The sequence below is a fragment of the Lipotes vexillifer genome, unplaced genomic scaffold (assembly GCF_000442215.2).
Source record: "Lipotes vexillifer unplaced genomic scaffold, Lipotes_vexillifer_v1.1 scaffold1093, whole genome shotgun sequence".
Taxonomy (NCBI): Eukaryota; Metazoa; Chordata; class Mammalia; order Artiodactyla; family Lipotidae; genus Lipotes; species Lipotes vexillifer.
The window spans coordinates 1,107,003-1,129,645 of NW_006774793.1; the positions used below are offsets into that span (position 1 = coordinate 1,107,003).

Consider the following 22,643-nt stretch of genomic DNA (forward strand, 5'->3'; position numbering starts at 1 on the left):
TTTTTTTTGGCTGTGTTGGGTCTTCGCTGCTGCGCACGGGCTTTCTTTAGTTGTGGCGAGCAGGGGCTACTCTTTGTTGTGGTGCACGGACTTCTCTTGTTGATGAGCATGGGCGCTAGAGTTTCAGTAGTTGTGGCTCGTGGGCTCTAGAGCACAGTCTCAGTAGATGTGGCGCACGGGCTTAGTTGCTCCACAGCATGTGGGATCTTCCCGGACCAGGGCTCGAACCTGTGCCCCCTGCCTTGGCAGGCAGATTCTCAACCACTGCGCCACCAGAGAAGCCCAAACAAGGTATACTCTGTCGCTGTCATATTCTAATCAAATAAATTGTTTCCTCCTTGCAGTAAATGTAAAAAGCAAATGTGTTTATTAGCCTCATTGAAATGTTGATGAGTCCAAAAGCATCACTCCCAATCTTCTAGCTTCTCCAAATGCATTACTGAGCAATTTTTCCAACTTTATTCTGCTTTCTCTATAATACCTCATAGCCTCCAAACTACCCACATGTATACTTTTATCTGTGTATTTTTCCCCTTCCTCTAAAATTTCAGTTTAAACCTTTATTAAGTGCATCTCTCCCAATCTCTATAACATCTGCTCCATCCCTCACCAGAGTGTATCCTCTGGTATCCTAGCATTTACATTCCAGGACTCAGTTCTGTGTTCTCTGTTTTCTTTCACATACACAGACTTCAAGTGACAAAGAGATGAAGATTCCACCTGCCACTCCATTTGCTATCGTGAACTTCAAAGTCACCAGTGACATATCTCATGTGTCTTCTGACTGGTGACGTCATTCATTCTCCAGCAATCAGCAGAAGTATAGCAGCCTGTGGGCTTAATTGGGGTGAGCAATCTCTTTGTCACAAGTTACTCAAGAAAAACCACCCGTCTCTGCATTAGGCTAGTCTATGCATAGTCAGAGTCACACTGCTGCGGAGCAGTCCAGCCCCTTAACTGGTACGCTCAGGCCTGCGAATAGCCAGATGTCTCCAGAATACTCTACCGAGGCTGTTCCCTCAGAAGGACCAGATTTAAGCTCTCCAAAAAAGCCTCAGCTCTTCTGCCTAAAGCCAGACATTTCAAGTTTTTCCTTGTTTTCTTTACTGCTTGTTTTGTTTTTTGTTGTTGAATGCTGGTTTAAGATACTCTATACATCTTAAAAATCACTTTTTCTTCTTGATTCCTTGATCGATTATTTCTTCCACCCTTCCTAGGTGCCGCTGTATCTCTCAGATAGCAGCAGGTCCTCAAACACTTTTACCTTTTCAGGCTACATAACCATGTCGCTTACTCAGGCTTCATGGGTGAGAGCATCTGGCAAGAAGACACACAGAGCATAAGCCCTGTGGGTCACTGGATCAGAGCTTCCCACCCTGCCTTCAGGGGCCTAGCCAGCACTTCAGTTGCTGTGGGTCTGCACCACAGGAGGGAGCAAGCAAGTACTGTGCACCAGGAGGCTCACTGATTAACCGCTCCATGGGCTCCCGTCTCAAAGCCAGCGAGTCCTTGGTAACAGGATCCTTACTGGTTTGCTCAGCTAGGTCCAGTTCAGGTTCTCAAAAATGGGTGCCCAAGGCTGACTGAACATCAGGATCGCCTGAGGATCCCCTGAGGAGTGTGAACCTACAGCTCTGGGGCTCCACCCCTGAAGTTCTGGTTCAGGAGGTCTGAGACGGGGCTCCCCAGGGGAACCTGATGATCTGCCTGCTCTGGGCTACCTTAGGTCATCACAAAACAAAATCATCACTTAGAGAACCACCTTGATCACAGCAAGCCCAAACCCTCACTTAACTCAGCATTCCTGGTTCCACACTAGCATCACTCTACAAGCTTTAACAAAGTTCAGTGCTCGGGCCCCACCCAGGACAATGAAGTCAAGCTCTGGGGTAGAGCCCAGGCATCGGCATGTTTTTAAAGTTCCCTGGGTGATTCTAAAGCATGGTGACAATTGAGAACCTCTCTTCCCAAGGCCCCCATCAGTTCTCCTCAGCAGAAACCTTCTGCTTCTCAAGTCTTGCTCTCCAAGCTAATTTCCATTCTTCTGCCCAGTGGTTCAGAGTTATTTGGCTGGGGGAAAAGAGAGGGAGAGGAAGGGGCCAGGAGTATTTTTTTTTTAATATTTATTTATTTATTTATTTATTTATTTATTTATCTGGTTGTGCTGGGTCTTAGCTGCAGCAGGTGGGCTCCTTAGTTTCAGCATGCATGTGGGATCTAGTTCCCTGGCCAGGGATTGAACCCTAACCCCTGCATTGGGAGCACAGAGTCTTATCCACTGCACCACCAGGGAAGTCCCAAGTGTTTTTTTTAAACCCGCTAGGTGACTCCAATGGTCAGCCGAGGTTGGGACCCACTGTCCCTAGCTCCTTCCCCAGCTTCCTCTAGGCTATTCCCTTAGCCTCTTCTGAGGCAGAGAGAAAGAGAATAGAAAAAGGAAGAGACCAAGGGTGAACCCCTGAAAAGCTTTGGGGATCAGGCCAGCACAGAGCTCCACCTCCCTCCCTGCTGGTGAAGAGTTTGTTCCAAAGTTCACGTTGACCCCATACCAGAAAGGCCTCAGCGCTCTGACTCTAGTCCCCTTGCTGCTGTGAATGTGGAACATGAAATGTAAGCTTCCTGGGCTTCCCTGGTGGCGCAGTGGTTAAGAATCCGCCTGCCAATGCAGGCGACACGGGTTTGAGCTCTGGTCAGGGAAGATCCCACATGCCACCAAGCAACTAAGCCCGCGAGCCACAACTACTGAAGCCCGCATACCGCAACTGCTGAAGCCTGTATGCCACAACTACTGAAGCCTGTGAGCCTAGAGACCGAACTCTGCCACAGGAGAAGCTACCGCAATGAGAAGCCCACGTACCGCACCAAAGACCCAATGCAGCCAAAAATAAACAATAAATAAAATAAATTTATTATAAAAAAAAAGAAATGTAAGCTTCCTCACTCCCAGCTTAAAATGGATAATCCCTCTGGAAGAGGCAACTAGCTTCCAAGTAGAAAGTTCAAAGGGCAAAAGGCAGTTGGGGGCCCAGCATCTGGCTGTTCCACGTCATTAGCCACAAAGACATGAAGTCTTCCAGTACCAGGAAAAGCTGCCCGAGGACAGTGGCCAAAGCTCTCAGAGATCTGAAGTCCTACAGCGTCCATGAGTGGCTCGAGCAGCCGCCCTCCCCTCTGCACGGGTCCCACAGTGGCCCTCAGCCCCCAACACCCTGAGAGCCATGAGATGCAATGCCTTTCTCGGCCAAGCTGAATCTGGAGCTGTACCTTCTGTTCACCCCTCCAGCCGACATTCACTGAAAAGCACCTACTACACGCAGATCACGAGGGTCAAGCGTCAGAGATGCTGAGACCACCTGACCCCTAAAGAGTAGTCTGTTCACAGGGGGCCCTGCATGTGTGCTGCTGGCTGACAGGTACAGCAGACAGACCGAGTACACAGGAGATAAAACATCCCATTAACAAAAGGCAGAAATCTAGACCAAAAAAACTGGGTCACAGGGTCGCTGACATTCTTACATACATCATCTAATTTAATCTGACAGAGTAGGTTTATTATCTTCATCTTACAATTGAGAAAACCGAGGCCACTCAGCCAGTGGCCAGCACAAAAGCTTGTACAAATTCCACTACACTATACGCCCCCCATTTGCATGCAAGGATGTGGGCCGGGGAGTGGGGCTATCTCCCCCTGGGGTAACAGGGCTTCCTGGCTGCAAAGAACTGGAGCAACCCTCAAAGAGCTCTGAGAAGCCAGAGTAATCAGCTTCAGGAGGGGCTGAATGCACACGCCTCTGGCTGGGAAAAGTAACCATTTATAGAGCCCTGAACGGGACAGCAAGGTTCCTTCAGAACTCAGAATTCATCCATTCATCCATTCATTCTTCCATGCATCCATCCATCCAATAAGCATGTATTGAGCTTGAACCCACTGTGTTCCAGACCCTGTGCAGACTCTTTGATTAAGACCCAGTCCCCAGCCTTTCCAGAAAAGTAAACTTGGGCGATTACAAGAATCAGGTGTTATGAAAGTCACTGAGAGGCAACCCATCCAGTCTGGGGGAATGAAGTGGGTGCAGGTGGGCACCAGGACCACTGTTACCTGCACTGAGTGTACAGAGGCTGATGCTGGGGTGGGGGGAAGGGAGGTGGAATTCCTGGTGGAGAGGGCAGCATGTGATTACCCTGACCATGCAATGAGTGAAGTCACCCATGCATACAAAAATCTTACCTAAGCAATAATCCGTAAATGATTTCAAGGTCTATTAGTAATACTAGCCTATCTAGGGCGTAGTTAGTTTATCAGCAGTTCTAAAGGAGGACTACACCTGTAAAGGAAACATAAGCCACCCAGACAGAAGTAGAAATCGTATATGCTCTCCCGAAATTTGTCACTGATGAATAGGAAAGGGTGAAAGTATGGTAGAAATATAGATCACGCCTCTGTGAGGTAGGGTCCTATTCTACAGATGAGGAAACTGAGACTAATGAAGTTAACCTGCCTGATGCCGTGCTCCTCACCACCATGCACCACTGCCTCTCAAACGGATGAAGATGCGCCCTGGACTGTTCAAGGGACAGAAATGCTGACTCCAGAATCCCAAGTATTCCAACCATGGGGAAGACTTCATTGTAGGGTATGAATATTTCATCCAAGTTTTCCGGAAACGCACCCCCAAACCAACCTAAGGCAGGCTTAAGTCTTTCCCATAAACTCCCCCCTCAGCTTTGGTCCCTTCCACTAACAACCGCCTTTCTTGCCTCCAGAGTCCATCTTCTAGAAAGCACATCTATATTCCCTTCCCTGCCCTTTCTCCACAATGCAGTCTGACATCTGCTCCACTACTCCAGTGAAAAGCCTGCCAAAGTTCCCCTTGACCTCCTTCTTGTCCATTCCAACGATGTCCCATTCCATATTTTATTTAACAGTTCTTCCGAGAAAGGCTACTTTTGAGTGTAAACCCACCTCCCTTGGGTGCACTGCCTTTCCTCGGAACACTTTACATATCTGTCCCTCCCATCAACTGTGAGCTATGTGAGGGTAGAGACTGGGTAACAGTTATCCTTGTATCCCCAGGGCCTAACCCAGAACTAGGCAGAGTTGATACTCAATAAATCATGCTGGGGCTTCCCTGGTGGCACAGTGGTTGAGAGTCCGCCTGCCGATGCAGGGGACACGGGTTCGTGCCCTGGTCCGGGAAGATCCCACATGCCGCGGAGCAGCTGAGCCTGTGAGCCATGGCCGCTGAGCTTGCGCGTCCAGAGCCTGTGCTCCGCAACGGGAGAGGCCACAACAGTAAGAGGCCCGCGTACCGCAAAAACAATCGATCAATCAATCAATCAATCAATCATGCTGGATAAATAAACCATCTCTCTGAAATCTGACTCCACCCTCACTGCCCTGAAACCTCCCTCTCCAAAGTCACCAGTGGTCTTCATGTTGATAAATCCAAACAACTCCACTCAGTCCTATCTAGCTTGACCTCTTAGCAGACTGGACACTGTTGACCACGGACTCCTCAAACTGCTCTCTTCCACTCACCCTCTTCAGCCCAACTGTCATGATTCCAGATACATAGGAATATGTAACCACCTACTTAACATCACCAGGCACAAACTGATCCCAGCAATTTCTTGCAAACCTACTACTGCTCCTCCAGTGTTCTCCCTATAAGTAAATGACATCACCATTCACTCAGTTGCCCAAGCCAGATGCCAAAGCTCAGTATCTTATCATCATTGACAATCTCTACCCATATCTAACTGGTGTCCAAGTCTTTTTTTTTTTTTTTTTTTTTTGCCATACGCGGGCCTCTCACCGTTGTGGCCTCTCCCACTGCGGAGCACAGGCTCCGGACGCGCAGGCTCAGCGCCATAGCTCACGGGCCCAGCCTCTCCATGGCATGTGGGATCTTCCCATACTGGGGCATGAACCCGTGTCCCCTGCATCGGCAGGTGGACTCTCAACCACTGCGCCACCAGGGAAGCCCGGTGTCCAAGTCTTAACCAGTATCTTCATCCCCAAAACATGACTCTAGTCCAAGCCACCAGCATGTCTCACCAGGATCATGGCACAGCTTCCTAACTGGTCCCACTGCTTTTCATCCTGCAAAGTCAGAATAATCTTCCTAAAAATCACAAATATCACTCCCCTACTTTGAAAGCCCAAAGAGGTTTTTCATTGCCTTAGAAGAAGCCCACCAAACTCCTTAATATAGCATGTGTTGTAGGTTATATTTTCCAAAGATATCTCGACAATATCTCCCATCCCACACGCTTTTCGTACAATGTGACTTTAACACTCTGCCCATCAAGAGGTAGGGTCTGTGCCTCTTAAAACTGGATGGTCTTCTGTGAATGTTTCTACCTATATAGTACTGCAGGAGTGATACCACGTGACTTCAGAGGCTATAGGTTATAAGAGGCAATGCAGCTTCCACTTTGCTTGCTCGGATACTCATTCTTGAAGCCTTCAGCCACCGAGTAAACAGTCTGATTGTGCTGAGGCTGCCATTACGTGAGAAAGCTCAATGTAGTCCATATGGAGAGACCACATGGAAAAGCCCTGACCAGTGACTTGAGAAAAAGATGCCCATCTAGTCTGTATCTGCTTCAGCTTCCGCCTGTTTCAGCTCCTGCCACCATCTGTCTACAACCACATAAGACCCTGAGCCAGAACTGCCCCACTTAGCCCTTCCCAAATTCCTAAGCCATGGAAACCACAAAAGAATAAAATGACTGTTTGAAAACACTTAGTTTTGTGTGATTTGTTACACAGCAATAATAACTAGAACAGTTTATATAAAGCCCTGAACAACCTATCCTGTGACATCCATCTACCTCTGCAGGCCAACTCTCAACATTTCCCACCTTAAACGCAATACCTGAGCTCCTTTCAGTGTTTCAAAGATGTCCTTTCTTGTCTTCAAGTTTTCACACATTCGTTCTTGCTGCCCGAGATGCTCCTCTTCCCTCTCTACTTGGTTAATTCTTCATTCAGGTGTCAACTTCCTTATGGAGAGCTTCCAAACCCCTAGGCTATTCAGATTTCCTCCTGGGCTCCCTCTGCCTCACAAGTCACAACACTCATCATGATCCATTGTAATCTTGGACTGGGTTGCCCATCCTGTACACACACACACACACACACACACACACACACACACACACACACACACAAACAAGAGCTCCATAACGACAATGACCAGTGCTGGGAAAACAGCAATTCAGGCTTTTGTCATTTCCTACCTAGATCGGTAAGAAAGCTATCTAACCCGTGTCTCTGCCTCCAGACTTGCTTTTAGGTCCAACCCCAGCTGCCCTGCTCCCTCCTTCCAATCCTGCAATGGCTCCTTATAGGCTTCAGGAGAAAATCTAAACCCTCTAGGAAGGTTTGGCCTCGTGCGCTAACCCCTTGCCTCCCCTTGTCCCCTCACATCCCACAATCCCCCATGCACAGCCCGCGCCCCACACTTCTCACCTTTGTGCCTTTACATTGCCTTTCCCTGTGCCTAGAATTCCTTACGCCTTCTTCATTCAACAGACATTTACTGAGTACCTAGCGGACGCCAGGCACTGTTCTAGGTGCCAGAGGCTCAGCAGTGAGCAAAACAAAGTCCTTACTTTCATGATGTTGATACTCTAGAGGCAAAGATAGATAATAAACAAGTAAAGAATTAATGTCAGGTGGTAAGAAGTCTATAGAGAAAAACAAAACCGGCTGGGAGACCGCGAGTGACCATTTTAGCTGGGATAGGTCTCCGGTAAGGCAATATTTGTGCAAAGACTTGAATGGAGTAAAGGAATAAGCTCTGAAGGCATCTGGGGAAAAAGCCTTCCCAGCAGAAAGAACAATAAGTACAAAGCCCCTAAAGCGGGAGTGTGCCAGGCAAACTGGAAGAAAAGCCAGAAGGGGAGGCCCGGAGCTGCAGCGGAGAGAGTGAGGGTGAGAGGGGTGAGATGTGTCAGAGCGTCCGATGGCGTCGGCTCTGTAGGCTGTGGTGAGTGGGTTCTTCACCGCCCCCCCTTGACCCCTCTCCATCCTTCAGTGTTGGGTACTGAGTGCGGACCTCACCTCCTGAATGAGCCGCACTCAAGCCCCTTCCAGCACTCACCATATACAATGTTTCACTGACTATTTTTGCCCTTCTTCTCCACTAACCATGAGTTCCCTGCAAGAAGGGGTCTACCTTTCAGCCTCATACTTTAGAGAACCCACCGCGTTCAGTAAATTTTCCTCAAATAGTCAAAACTTTCTTCCTTTGTTCTGGCTCCATGCCCTGCAAGGAATTCCCCGATTACTAGATGGGTTCCCCAGTGACTATGGTACTAGGAAGGGGGTGTCTTGATAGCGAACACACGCCTTCTGCTCATTAGAAATCATATATGTGGGACCTCTCTGGCGGCCCAATGGTTAAGACTCCGCGCTTCCAACGCAGCGGGTACGGGATTGATCCCTGGTTGGGGAACTAAGATCCCACATGCAGCACGGTGTGGCCAAAAAATAAAAATAAATAAAAATAATTTTAAAAAATAAATCATATATGTATGCTCACCATGACCATTAAGAGACTGACATCATCAACATGTACCGCTTTTTTAGGTAAGTGTGACTCAGTTGGGGGAAAATGATCAACTCTGGGTCATGATGACCCTAGGAAGGCACAGCTCTTGGAAGAGCACATGAGCATCCCAGCGGAAGCCCCAGGTGCCCCCTCTACCTCATCACTCAGCCCACCTTCCCTATTTCAGAAGGCAAGCCCATCACCCCCCATCTGTCCAAGCCTGAATCCTCAGCATCACCTCTGAGAGCTCCGAAGCCCTCCACACCCAGAAGTCCTAGAAATCCCACCTTATGACTATTTCTTTTTTTCTTTTTTTTTTTTTTTGCGGGCCTCCCACTGTTGTGGCCTCTCCCGTTGTGGAGCACAGGCTCCGGACGCGCAGGCCCAGCGGCCATGGCTCACAGGCCCAGCCACTCCGTGGCATGTGGGATCTTCCCAGACTGGGACACGAATCCGTGTCCCCTGCATCAGCAGGCGGACTCTCAACCACTGTGCCGCCAGGGAAGCCCATGACTATTTCTTTATCCATCCCTTTATCTCCCTTCCAAAGGCACCGCCCATAGTGCAGGCCGTCACTACCCTTCAGGCCGCAGCTCCCTAACCTGGTGCTCCTACCTTCTGTCTCTCACTTTTTTCCAAAAACACTCTCCACAAAGCCAGAGTTCTTCTTCAAAGCAAATGTGATTTCATGTCTCCACTTAAAGTCAATAGCTTCTGCCTGCTCTCAAGATAAAGTCTAACCTGTTTTGGCACCACATAACCCCTGCGGAGCTGGCCCTGGGGCTACATTTCCAGTCTCTCCCTTCTCATTCCTCTCCTACCCACATTCCAGCCATACCAACTACCTGGAATTCTTGGACAGGTTCTGCGCCTTTTTGTACCCTGCACCTTCACACGCAGTTCTCTCTGTGAGAAGTGTCTGAGGAGATGGCTATGTTTCTATTCAAAATTCAGTTCAGACATCACGGTCCCTGTACTGTCATCCTAAGCGCTCCTCCCCACAAGAGGAAAGTCGTCTCGCTTGCTCTGAGGGTGCCTCTTTCCTGGCTGCTTGTAAGCCTCTTCCTCTCCCTCCTTCTTGGTTTCCTCCTGAAGGGCTACGGTTAGATAAATGAGCTATTACTGCCTAGATCCTATCTGGACAGAATATCTTAGCATCTGACTTCTACTTGTTGCTCATTAAACAAGAGCTGAAGGAAGAAACTCATTAATCATATGCCCTTAAATTCTTACTTACAATCTCGGTTGCCCTTCTGAACCTTCTTCCAGATCTCTATGTCCCTCTGAAGATTATTAGAGATAGAACAAAGTCCTATAAGCAACCTAGAGAGAGCAACTTTAATCATAATCATTAATACATTACACTTGAGTCATGATTTACGGTTTTCACTGAATCTCATGTTATGCTCACAGGAGTCTGGAAGTAACAGTCACTACACACAGTTATACAGCCCAGCCTCAAACACAAGTCTGGTATGCTTTTCATTCTATCAGGCTTGTCTCAAATATATGCCATAAATCCAGCACGAAACTCTGTCTTTTATTAACTGGGGAGCTCTCTAGACTAATCGTAACTGTGGCTACTCTGCATGTATTCTTAGGAGGGTGCACATGTGTGTGTATGCGTACTTGGGTGCACAAGAGTTTGAGTACATCTCTATTCCCAAATTATAAGCAGCAAATTAAAAAGACTGATGGGGGCCTCCCTGGTGGCGCAGTGCTTGAGAGTCCGCCTGCCGATGCAGGGGACGCGGGTTCGTGCCCCGTTTCGGGAGGATCCAACATGCCGTGGAGTGGCTGGGCCCGTGAGCCATGGCCGCTGAGCCTGCGCGTCCAGAGCCGGTGCTCCGCAATGGGAGAGGCCACAACAGTGAGAGGCCCGCATAACGCAAGGAAAAAAAAAAAAAAAAGACTGATGAAGGCAGGCCCAATGCCAGAATCAAGGAACAATAGCTGTCAGAGACAACACACATCAAAATCATGAAAGAATAAAACCTGAGGCACTGAAGTCAGGCCAGCTGTCTGAGGCCACTGAGGAAGCAAACATTCATCCCCAGACCAGGGGCCTCAGTCATACAAGCTTTGACATGTGCAGTGGTGACCCTGAGTCACCAGAAAAAAAAAAAAAAAAAAAAGTCAAGTTATGAGGGCAAGCAGACATATCACTGGTTTTAAAGAGATTTCAACCAAGATGGCTAAAATAGAATTCTGGTGCTTAAAGGGATGCAGCCCTCTTGGAAATTTTACTTAAGTGGAATAATCCTTACTCTATACAAGATACATAAGTATATGCCCACGTTTGAGGGGACCCCGAGACCAACAGATCCTAAAATTAGTTTCATCAGAAAGTCAGCCCACCAGCTCATCGATAAACGATGCCAGAGAAACTACAGGTCGCATTTAAGACCTCAAGGGAAAACCCCCTTCCTGCAACCTAAGGCAGTGCCTTTGTACCTCCCTGACCGTTGCCAGCATGACAAACAGCCCCACACACAGACATGAGTCCGAGCCCACACACGGGCACACGAAACATGGGAGGAGCCTACAGAGGACAGCCGGCTCTCTCCACAACAGTCAAAAGAGGGAGGCCGGTGAGGAAGCTGAGAGTAAAATGAGGCAGTGGAGAAACTGAAAGGAAAGAGCACATGAGGCCGATTGAGAGGGTTGATCCAGCAAGCAACTGTACCTGGTGCAAAATGCCTGTCCCCCACAGCTGCCCCTGAAACTGACAGGACCGCTCAGCTTCTCCACAGCCAGGGGTGGGAGGGGTCTCCAAGGTCCCAGGGTCTCTCACGCTGCGAGGGCACTTTTCTAGAACAGAGGCAGCTGAGGGAAGGGGCTGCAGAGGATCAGCCTCTCAGCACCTCCAAAGTGGCTTTGCTGAACGTACAAATTTAAATAATATTTTATTTATGAGATGGAGAAAAAGGCAAGGTAGATTAAAATGACAGTTTTAAGAATCTAGGCCACAAAGAAGGTAAATTGGTGCAGCTACTATGGAAAACAGTATGGAGGTTCCTCAAGAAAACTAAAAACAGAGTTGCCGTATCATCCAGCAATCCCACTCCTGGGCAGATATCTGGACAAAACTATAATTCAAAGAGATACATGAACCCCTATGTTCATAGCAGCACTATTTACAAGAGCCAAGACATGAAAACAACCTAAATGCCCATCGACAGATGAATGGATAAAGAAGACGTGGTACATATATACGGTGGAATATTACTCAGCCATAAAAAAGAACAAAATCATGCGTTTTGCAGCAACATGGATGGACCAAGAGATTATCATACTAAGTGAAGTCAGACAGAGAAAGACAAATACGATATGATATCACTTATATGTGGAATCTAAAATATGACACAGGGACTTCCCTGGTGGTCCAGTGGTAAAGAACCCGCCTTGCAATGCAGGGGACGTGGGTTCGATCCCTGGTCAGGGAACTAAGATCCCACATGCTGCGAGGCAACTAAGCCCATGCACCACAACTACTGAGCTCGCGCACCTCAGCTGGAGCCCATATGCCACAAACTACAGAGCCCACATACTCTGGACCCTGCGCACCACAACTACAGAGCTCGCGCACCCTGGAGCCTGCACGCCACAACTAGAGAGAAGTCCACATGCCGCAACGAAGAGCCCACGCACCGCAACAAAAGATCCTGCGTGCCTCAATGAAGAGCCCACGTGCTGCAACTAAGACCCAATGCAGCCAAAATTTTTTAAAAATTGAAAATAAATAAATAAATAAATAAAATATGACACAAATGACTTATCTATGAAACAGAAACAGATTCAGAGACATAGAGAACAGACTTGTGATTGCCAAGCAGGAGCGGGGAGAGGAGGGATGGACTGGGAGTTAGGGATTAGCAGACGCAAACTATTACACATACAATGGCTAAACAGCAAGGTCCTACTATATAGCGCAGGGAACTATATTCAATATCCTGTGGTAAATCATAATGGAAAAGAATATGAAAAAGAATGTATATATAAGTATAACTGAATCACTTTGCTGTACAACAGAAATTAACACAACATTGTATATCAACTTAACTTCAATGAAATAAATTTTAAAAAAAAAGAATCTAGCCCACAGAAAAACTCATGCAAATGCAATAGGATATTCACTGGAGTGTTACCTGTAAGACTGAAAAACTGGAACCAACTGAAATGGCCATTAACAGAGGCCTAATTAGTTCAACATACAATACATCCTTAAAATTAACATGGCATAACATGAAGCATTGTTTTAAAGTAGATCTGTAAATCGAAAAGAGCATCACTGATAAATTCTGGGGAAAAAAACAAAGTGTAGAATTATGTGTACTATGATCCCATTTTTGTAAAACAGAACAAAACTACATCCCTTGAAAGAAGAAGAAAAATGTCAGCAAAGGTAGAGACTCTGCTAATGATGTTTACCATGGGAAGTTGGGAGACAGGATTTTTTTTTTTGGACACTCTGATGCTGTTTGAATTTTCACACTTAGCGTACATTAATTTAACAACAACAAAAAAGTGTCTGTCAGAGGCATTCCTTTCCATCTCCTTCTTACCGACTAAGCAGACTCACGTGCTGGCCTCTGCCCCACACTCCACCCCACCCCTCCTGCCCAGCCCCACTTACAGATGCAGGCAGCAGCCAGCAGGCGGCCAGCAGCATAGGGGGCTAAGCAGTTCGGGAAGATGGGCTGCACCATGTAGTTGGCAAAGGTGATGGCAATGATGGCCTGGCTGGTGGGCTCGATGATGAGGAGGGAGGTCCAGAGTCGGATGAAGGCAAGGAGTCCTCCGAAGGCCTCGAGGATGTAGGCGTAGCTGGCCCCAGATTTCTTAATGGTGGTGCCCAATTCTGCATAACAAAGGGCCCCAAAGACGGAGAAGAGGCCCCCGACAGCCCAGATGACCAGGGAGAGGCCAAAGGAGGCGCTGTATATGAGCACGCCTTTGGGGGAGACAAAGATGCCCGAGCCAATCATGTTCCCCACAATCAGGCACACGCCGTTCAGCAGCGAGATCTCCTTCTTCAGTTTTACCTGCTCCGACCTGGGGCTGGCTTCATCCGCCAAAGGGGAGGCGTCCCTCTCATGCTGGGAGGCCACTTCATACTTAACACCGTCGGCCATGGTGAAGGAGGAGAAAGCCTTCACCAGCTTTCTGGCATTGCCCTCTAAGGAAGAAAGGTGAAGATATGTAGCAGGTTGGCAACTACAGAGAACTGTCCTCCACAGGGGCCAGAGCGGGCAAGCCACCCACGCCCACCATTTCAGGGACCTCTCTCTCATGTCCCACCTCCCATGAGCCTCTTCTCCATCTGGCTCACCAACTCGAGTCTTTAAAGGACGGCACTCATTTCCCAGAGAGGAAGCATGTTTCTCATCATTAGACTGGCACTGCCCACCTGATTTACAAGATAGAAAACTAAATCCCGGTTCTATCTGAGCTCACTGGAGACAGGAAGACGAACAATTTGGCAGTTCCCACGTGTAACCATAATGATTTGAGCCTGTGCTTTTCAGCCTTACCCAAAAAAATGTCTGTCTTCCCTCCAATTTCAGTCTCACCTGTCACCTGTGATGAGATGCAACCTTGGGAGCCAAGCTTGCAAGCAGCCAGTCTGTGGGTTCTCCTCACAACACTGCCCTTTTCCCCCAAGGACCCTGGCTGTGGCAAAGGCTTCAGAGAGCTCTTGCTGGAAACTCACAGCTACCCACCTGTTCAGGGAGTATCCCTTAACAACCCTCAGCTGAACTCTTCAGCCCCAGCAAAGCCCAAGCAGCCCAGCCCCATCCAGAAAGAAGACAGGCCTCCTCTTTTCCGTGCTTTTCCTTTCCCAGATACCATTCCCAGTCCCTAGTGTTGTAGGTCTCCGGCCATCAAATCCCTGCATAGTTGCATCACCCAAAAAAAAGTATGGATGAGAGATCAGTGATCCAAATGTGCAGCCCAACCTAGAGATGACTGGAGGCAGCTGATGACCACTCCCCACCCGGGAGGTTGCTGCTGGAGAGACAGCACCAAAGCAGAGGCAAGGAAACAGATGAAGCGGGGTAGCAAATGCTGGGCATCACGGAGCAGGAGGTGATGAGAGGAGGTCAGGCCAGGCTGGCCAAGCAAGTGGACGGATCCTAGGGCTAGAGGCACTCAGGAAAGGAAGCAATTGGACACTGCAGAGCAGCAAAGGGAGAGTGGGCAAGATGAGCGGGGTTGAGGGAGAGGGTGGGAAGCACACTCACTCCCTGGCCCTGGGTGGAAGCAGGTCCCCGAGGCAGCGGCCACACAGAGACACAGCCTCTGGGAGCTCTGATCTGACCACTCCTGCTTTTCAGCCAGCAGTAAAAGGAAAGGCCGGGCAAATGCTTATGGATTTAAGTCATATCAAGAAGTCAAGAAGGGTGGAGGGACAGAGGGAGGGGGAGAGGGGTGTTAAGCAACTGTCTGGGTCCAAGGTTCACTGGCCCTTCCCATCTGCAAGGGGAAGGCTAGGAGCTCTTGGCTCAGCACTTTCTGTGATAAGAACGCCCTCTCTCAGGAATCTCCTTTGTCAGCTCTGCTCCAGGACCAGGGGCCCAGAAGAAAGGATTGACGGTCAGTTGGGTGGGTGCAGTTTCTGCAGCCCTGGGGAAGCTGTCCCCAAGCAAATTAGCTGAGGACAGGGCTGCGGCTGAGAAAGAACGCACAGCCCTCTCTCTCTCCAGGCCCCGGCTTAGCCCCACTTCTCTCTCACCCTGAACAAGAAAGGCAGGAAGGTTGCACATTGTGCCACAGAGGCTTGTTCACATGCAGATTAGAGGAAGTGTAAGTACAGTCCAACTCATGATCGGGTGTCCTAAGAGAACTCTGCACACTTCCCCACACAGAGTGAGAGGTGGCCGCCCGAAACTTGCGCCATGACCCCAAGGCTGATCCTCAAGATGCTTCCGAGGAAACAAGGTCAAGAAATGAGACTGAAACCTCTGGCTGCATCCATGCTCAACTCACAGGCCCTTTCATCCTTAAGAAAACATACCAGGATCTATGGGCTAAGCATAAATTCCTATAAACACCTTCCCCAAATACAAGTTTACTCCAATTTCCTAAAACTATGGGTAAATAAGTTCTCACTGAGCTATACTGGACAGGCCCAGAACAGACAGAGGAAGTTGAGCAATTCGGGGAAAGCATATATTCTGTTTTTAGAGTCTACTTAACTCCGGTATTCTGGGTCTCCTTTACCAACAGAAATACACCCTACTCATTCTGAAATCCAACAGTCTTTCTGTTCCTTCTCGTGCCCTCTCACACCCCCTTTGGTTATTCAACTACCAGAGAACAAAGATCTAAAAAACCCTGGGGTAAGGAGGGTGCTTATCTTTACCCTACAACCTCCCTTTCTAGTCCCTTAAACTTTTTTTTTTTTTCACCCAGGAGGGGGACCCTGATGTTAGCCTTCCCAGATATCATGTCTCCCAAGCCACTCTCACAAAAACTTCTGAAATCTATCCAGAAGACTGTCCTTTTCTGCCAGCTCCCCCTTAAACGTTCCTATAATAATAGTAACTGTCATTTATTGAGCACTTAACCAAGCCAGCCATATTGCTAAACACCTACATGTCTTATCTCATTTAATCCCCCCAGCAGCCCCTTAAGGCAGACACTAAGTAAGTCACCTGCCAGGATGCCAATAGCAAGGGAGGCAGGTAGGTTAGCCAACAAAGCCCAAGCTCTGTGCTCTCTCTCCAACCTCCCCACCCCCTCTGACCTGCCCAGTCTCTAGCCCTCCTCTAAGGCAAGAAAGCCCTTTCGATGGCTCTCTAATGAACTACCTGGGGGAGGATGTGATTAGATTAAAAGAAAAGTCTCTGCTGTCCTTCAGTCTAAAGTCTAGGCTAGGGGACTTCCCTGGCGGCGCAGTGGTTAAGAATCCGCCTGCCAGTGCAGGGGACACAGGTTCGAGCCCTGGTCCGGGAAGACCCCCACATGCCGCGGAGCAACTAAGCCCGTGTGCCACAACTACCGAGCCTGCACTCTTGGAGCCAGCGAGCCACAACTACTGAAGCCAACGCACCGCAACGAAGAGTAGCCCTCGCTCACTGCAACTAGAGAAGGCTCGCACGCAGCAGTGAAAACCCAACACAGCCAAAAATAAGTAATAAACAAAATACATAAATTTAAAATAAAATAAAATAAAGTCTAGGCTAAAGGCTCCAACAAAGCCCATCCATCTCCTTCCTGGCTGCTCCTCTCCTTTCTCATCCCTTTGCAGGAATGAGAAACGATTACAAGTCCTCTTGGCAGTGCTGCTATATTGCTAGGGTGCCCACTCCTAAAGCAAACAAAAACACACGGAAACACATCATCACACCAGGCCTTTTAAGATCAAATTCCCTGGCACCAAGGGTGAGCATGTGTCCTAATGGGGCATAGGGAAAAGGAGTGAATGGGGGACAAATGAAGGGGAAACTGTAAGGTTAAGTGGGGAGAGACGTATGCAGGGTTTATTTTCTGGCTGGTGGTATCTGAAAGGTGAAATCCTCATCATGGAATCTTGAGACAAAAACCCATTGGGGTGAAACCCACACTCCAGCAAACAGCACACCCTAGTGCTCTCACCAGGAAGTGCTTATCTATATGAATGGAATCCCTTTCCTAGCCTACTCTTCAGTAGACCCACTCAAACCGGACGGAGGAGGCTGACTTCAGAGAAAAGATGCCCCCTCTTTTCTCAACCACTGCCCAGCACCAGCTCCGTGGGCAGGAAGGTACCATCCTTGGCAGCTCACATTCCTTCCTGAGACCCCAGCTCTCAGGGTCATGCCTCCACCATTCAGGCAGCCTGGGACCAGCAGGACCTGTCCTGAAGTGCTCTCCCACCCCAGGCTTTACAAGAGAAACTTGCAGAGCCTGGAATCCCAGGAGATAACAGCGTTCCAGGTACGCAACACCCCGTCTCCTTCCTGTCTGAAGTGCATACCTCTCTGAGGACCTAATGGAGATTACTGGACAACACACTCATCCTACAGGAGAAGTTTCAGATTCAGGGGTTCAGGGAACACAGGGAGCAGGGCCCCAGCAGGCAGGGGAGCCCCGCACCCTGACCCCACCTGTGAATATGGCAAAACCAAAACACGCTTCCTCCAGGGACCAGCGTACAGTTCAGCGTCTTGGTTCCTCAGTCAAGCTCAGGGAGCTAAGGTGAAAAGACACTTTCTCCCCCAGACACCCACGTCCTGCCTTCCTAGCTCCCACTGGGCTGTGCTGCCTCCCCGAATATCAGGAACAGAAAACAGACACACTCTGCTCCAGATGGATTCCCCCATCTCCCCAAGCTGGGAGCTCAGTTCCTCCCTCCCCCATTCTCCATTTGTTTTTCTATATTCCACTGTAGCTATGACAGTCCCTTTAATAAAAATTTAAAAAAAAAAAAAGTGCAGCAAGAAAGAAAGTGTTTACTTCTGTGGCCAGAGCCTCCACGAATGCAGCGCTGAAGTCTCTGGGCAGAGGGCTCTGCATGCGGAGGGCTGGGGCTGGGAAAATAAGAGGCTCGCGGGTCTCCGGTTCAGCCAATTCTCAGGACTCACTCCATCCTCCTCTGACACTTCCCCTCTCGCCCATCATCCCTCCTCTCCCATCTCTTACCTGTCCTGAGATCTTCGGGCAGGTTCGAGGAGGAGGAGGAGGAGGAGGAGGAGGAGGAGGTACCAGCACTCGGGAGGAGGGGCAGGCGCTGGGAAAGGGAACCCGGGGTAAGGCTCGAGCTCCAGCAGCTGTTGACTCTGAAGAGCAGAAAAGGCAGAGTGTGACTCCGGGGACCGATCTGGAAAACAGGAAAACACATGTGTGACTCTGGCCGGCAGCAGGGAGGGGCCAGGGAATGGGTTGGAGCTGGGACAGCCTGTTCAGACCCAGAGGACTTCGACGCCTGCCCGCCTCCAGGCACCTTCTCCACTCGGAGCCTCAGGTCCTCCTCCCCCCTACCTCAGCTCCTGAACTTCCTGCTTGTCCTGCATTTACTGAGCTCTTGAGTTCTCCCAGCGACCTAGGACCTACGGTGCTCTCCTGATGCCCTGTACAACTCCCCTCCCCGCTCATTCCATTCCCTACTCATCTCCCACTCACACACTATCCTTGGCCCTGTGGAGGGCACAGGATCCATGGTTAGGGCGTTGGAACTCTGTGGTCCCGTCTCAAGAGCCTCAGTGCCATTTCAGCCCCTATGTAAGCCAATGCATACCAAGGAAGGCCAGCTGTGGGGTTATAGCCACGCACACACCCAAACACTAAGCAAGCCCACTCACATATCAGGTCCCCAGGTGGTTCACGTGATGCGTGTGTTGCCAGGTAAGAGCTGGCCAAGTGGACCAGAGCAAGCCCTGGCACCCTGGGCAAGCCAGTGAGTTGGCACCCCCTCCAACCAGCATTATTTAAATATCTGTTGAATGTTTATGTAGCAGAAGTGGAGGAATACCGATTTTCTCAGAATAAAAACTGGAAGCCTCATTCTTTCTCTTCAAAATTAGAGCTTAATGCATGAATTCATTACATGCAGTTTTCTGAAGGAGACAGTTTCTTGGTCGGCATATCAAATCATTCTGAATGTAGACAATGGCGTAAATCTCAGGGAGTGGCACTTCACAGCGCATAGCACATTTTCAGAATTCCAGCTGTGATCACTGCCTCTAGGCAACTATCAGCTGGCTGGTCTTACCCTGCAACTTGTACCTGTACCTGTGTGTTGCAGAATTATTCTAGAGACAGTTGGTCTAGGTGAGCAGTCGTCAAGGATTCTATCAGTGGAGGGGAGCCAACTTACAGTTCACCAAGAGACAGAAGTCCGAGTTCATTGGCTCCAAACGTCTGAATTACCCTAAGGATAACTTAGTGCCCTTTTAGACCCAGGCTGCTTGCCCAGCTGGCCTGCCCCTTAATCCCACTCTGGGCTCAAATCCAAGTTGTAAATCAGGGAAGTTCCTAGGAAGACAGCCCTAAAGCTGCCCCTCTTGGCACTGGCCCCTGTTCCCTCTCCCTCACTCCAGCCACACTGGTTTCCTTGCTGTTGCCACACAAGCATGCTCCCTGCCACCTCAGGGCTTCTGCAATGGCTGTTCCTTCTGCCTGGAACATTCTCCATGTTATTGTTCATTCCCTCACTCACTCCATTCAGGTCTGTACTTAAACACCACTCTATCAGAGACCTTCCCTGAGGAGTCTCAGAAGGAGTAACTTCTTCCCTTTGCCAATCTCCATCCCCTTCACCGGCCGGACTTTTCTTCAAAGGCTCCCACTATCACCTGGAGTTTGTTTGTTTGCTGTCACCTCCCCCACTAGCATGCAGCACCACCAGAGCTTTACTCACTGGTATCCCCAGCGCAGGGCCCGTGCAGACAAACAAATGTTTGCTGGAAGCATAAATGAATGAACAATGCCCTTCCTCCTAGACTGATTTCCCAGCTGGGCTCCGGGAATGTCCTGAACTTGCCCTTCAGGCCTACCTATGCTGCAGCTGCTCTGGCTCCTCCTAATCAACGAGTTTTGACGGGGGAGGGTATTTATTCTCTTTTATTGTAATGGGTTGAAGGGAAGGAAAAGAGTATAGTTTTCAGTTTTACTTGGCGGTCTAGAATGATTTGAAAGGGACTTTCCGCTTCCTCAGTGGTAAAACAAAAACAAAAAGCCCCTCATCTAACGCGCCTTCCCCGGCTTGGAAGCTCCCGGCTGCTCTGCCCCACACCCAGGCTCAGGTGGCCAGTCTGCGTGCGGCAAGCGCAAGGTGCGACGTCCGCGAACAAGGAGTGAAAGGGCAGAGGGGGCAAAGGTAGAGGGAGGCGAGCGTTCAGGCTCACGCAAATGCACGCGGGTTCCAGCAAAGTGGAACTGCACACCCTTGTGCGGGAACTCTCCCCAGACCCGCCCCCGCTACGCTCCTCGCCCCGCCCCATCCCCTTCCGCCCCCGCCCTGTCCGCGCGCAGAGCTCACCTTTGCCCGTTTCTCCCGCCCTGCCCCCCCTCCCAGCCTAGCTCTCCCGGCCCTGCCCCCTGACGTCGTCCCCGCCGTTTCCCGTTACTTCCCTCCTTCTCTCGGCCCCCGGTTCCGTGTCTGCGGCCCGAAGATCTCTCCTTCGTACCTCTACCCAGCCACCGCCCGCCCCCAAAGCCCCTCTGGGAGGCTTGGTCGCCTCCGAAGTCCAGGTCTGGCTGCGGCGGCCGAGGCGGGCTCTGCCCCGGGGGAACCAGGACCCCACCTCACCCGGACTCCCTCGTTTCCTCCACCTGGCCAAGCAGTCCCCGCCCCCGCCCCGGGCTCCAGGAAGCGCTAGAAGAGAGGGCTTGTGGTGGGTGTAGGCGAAGATCGCAAAGGTCCGAGAACCGAGAGGCCCCGCAAGCCGCTCCCCTGCCCTGTCCTGGCTCAGGCACAGCTGCGCTGCCCCTGGTAAATGAAAATGACCGCGGATACCCTTAGACGCGTCCTCCGCCCCAGGAGCGCTCAGCTTCCTCTTCCCTCCCTCCCAATCCAGCTAGAGCTGGCGGGCCCGACGGGGGTCTGGGCAAGGGCCCCGAACCCAGGCAACCCCGCCTCCAGCCCCGAGACGCTCTTGGCTGAAACTCGGGAGGGACTGTGGATCGCAAAGCCCCGTGGGGGAGGGGAGGCCGAGCGGCGCCCGCTTGGAGCCAGGGGAGGGGTCTCCCGGAAGGGCGACTCAACTCTCCGCCCCCTCGGGGAAGCTGTTGCGTCAGCTTCAAGATCCCAAATTAAAGAAAGTGGTCTCCACCGGGCCGGCAAGGGGTCGGGCCGTAGGGCCGCCGCCAGGAGGCAGCACTTAACCAAAAATGTCCGGGAGGCTGGAGTCCCCACCGCACCTTTCATCTGAAGAGTCTTAGTGGCAGAGTGGACCAATAAAAGAGGAAGTTGCTGGGCTAATTCAAGGAAAGGGATGTGAAAATGTTTCACCACGTATTAAACCTAAAAGATGACTTGTAAATAATACAATTTCCTTTAGTAGACTTTATGGACAGCCCAGCTTTGGCATCTTTTAAAGCCACTCTGCAGAGATTCATAGAGAACCACCCACGTTCAAGACCAGCCTGGTGGAAAGGCACACAGCTTAAGAGACTTCCCAGCTACCAGGCGAGAAAAAAAGAGTGTAGCCTGAGGTCATGATTTACTCATCCTGAAGCTGGGTCATTTAACACAGAATTTAGCCCTGTACTGATAGAGCAGGGATTTGACAGCCATGGGAAAAGAAAAGGAATATGTTACAACAAATTATGTAAGTAAGAAGGAAATAATATGCAAAGCAATGTATTGTGTGAGTGGGTGGTTTATAGCTGTCAGTTCCCACAGTTCTTGCATGGGGTGACAGTGATTTTGATCTTTTTTGAGCCGTCCTAAGGAGGAAGCCAATGAAGGAACAGGAAATAAGACGCTTCCCAAATAGTTCGCTCTTCTTCAACCTTAGAATTTAGTCACGGTATGCAAAAAGGGGAAGAGGTTGCAAAATGAGGTGGAATTAGCTACCCAGAGTCACCTTCACTTAATGTTCTTTCTCCAACATCATCATTATTCACCACAACAGCTTAAAAAGCACCAACTTGCCCAGTGCGCTTGTACAAAAATTACTGTATACAGACCTGACAGAAGGATATTTGAATAAACATGTTGGATGAAAACATGAATGGACAACAATGTGTTAAAGCCAAATGCAGGCTGTGATGCCCTGGAGAGGCAAAGGAGTTTAACAGAGGAAAGACATGAAGCTCAGATTCCGGATGCTTCCCACCATTGTTAACTCTAGCCTTTGCCAGATGAAGTCCAGAGGCTGAAAGACATTCAGTTAGGGGATGATGAAACCGCTTTCCTGTGGCTTAGAGTCTGATGAAGTCATTGAAGAGTGCTGTCCTAGTGCCAGACCCACTCCCCTGCAACAGTGTTCCATGAGGTCCCTGAGAATGCTGATGATGTTAGCTGTCAGCACTAGAGTTCTCTTCCTCTCTCCCTCTCAAAATCCTAACCCATATTTCCAACCCCTGGATTTCCAATCCATGGATTGTCCCCCCTGCCACATCACTCTAACCACAGCAAAGGCTGAACTCATC

The 22,643-nt window shown here is 49.8% G+C and overlaps 1 protein-coding gene across 1 annotated transcript in view; it reads right to left on the reverse strand.

Annotated features, from left to right (window-relative positions):
• SLC7A7 (solute carrier family 7 member 7) overlaps nucleotides 1–14,215 on the reverse strand; it is a 28,559-nt gene extending 14,344 nt beyond the window's left edge. The window contains 2 exon segments of the mRNA XM_007449522.1: nucleotides 13,198–13,740; nucleotides 14,135–14,215. Coding sequence (XP_007449584.1) covers nucleotides 13,198–13,696 — 499 coding nt within the window. The 5' untranslated portion in view covers nucleotides 13,697–13,740; nucleotides 14,135–14,215.
• Between the last annotated feature and the right edge of the window lie 8,428 nt (nucleotides 14,216–22,643).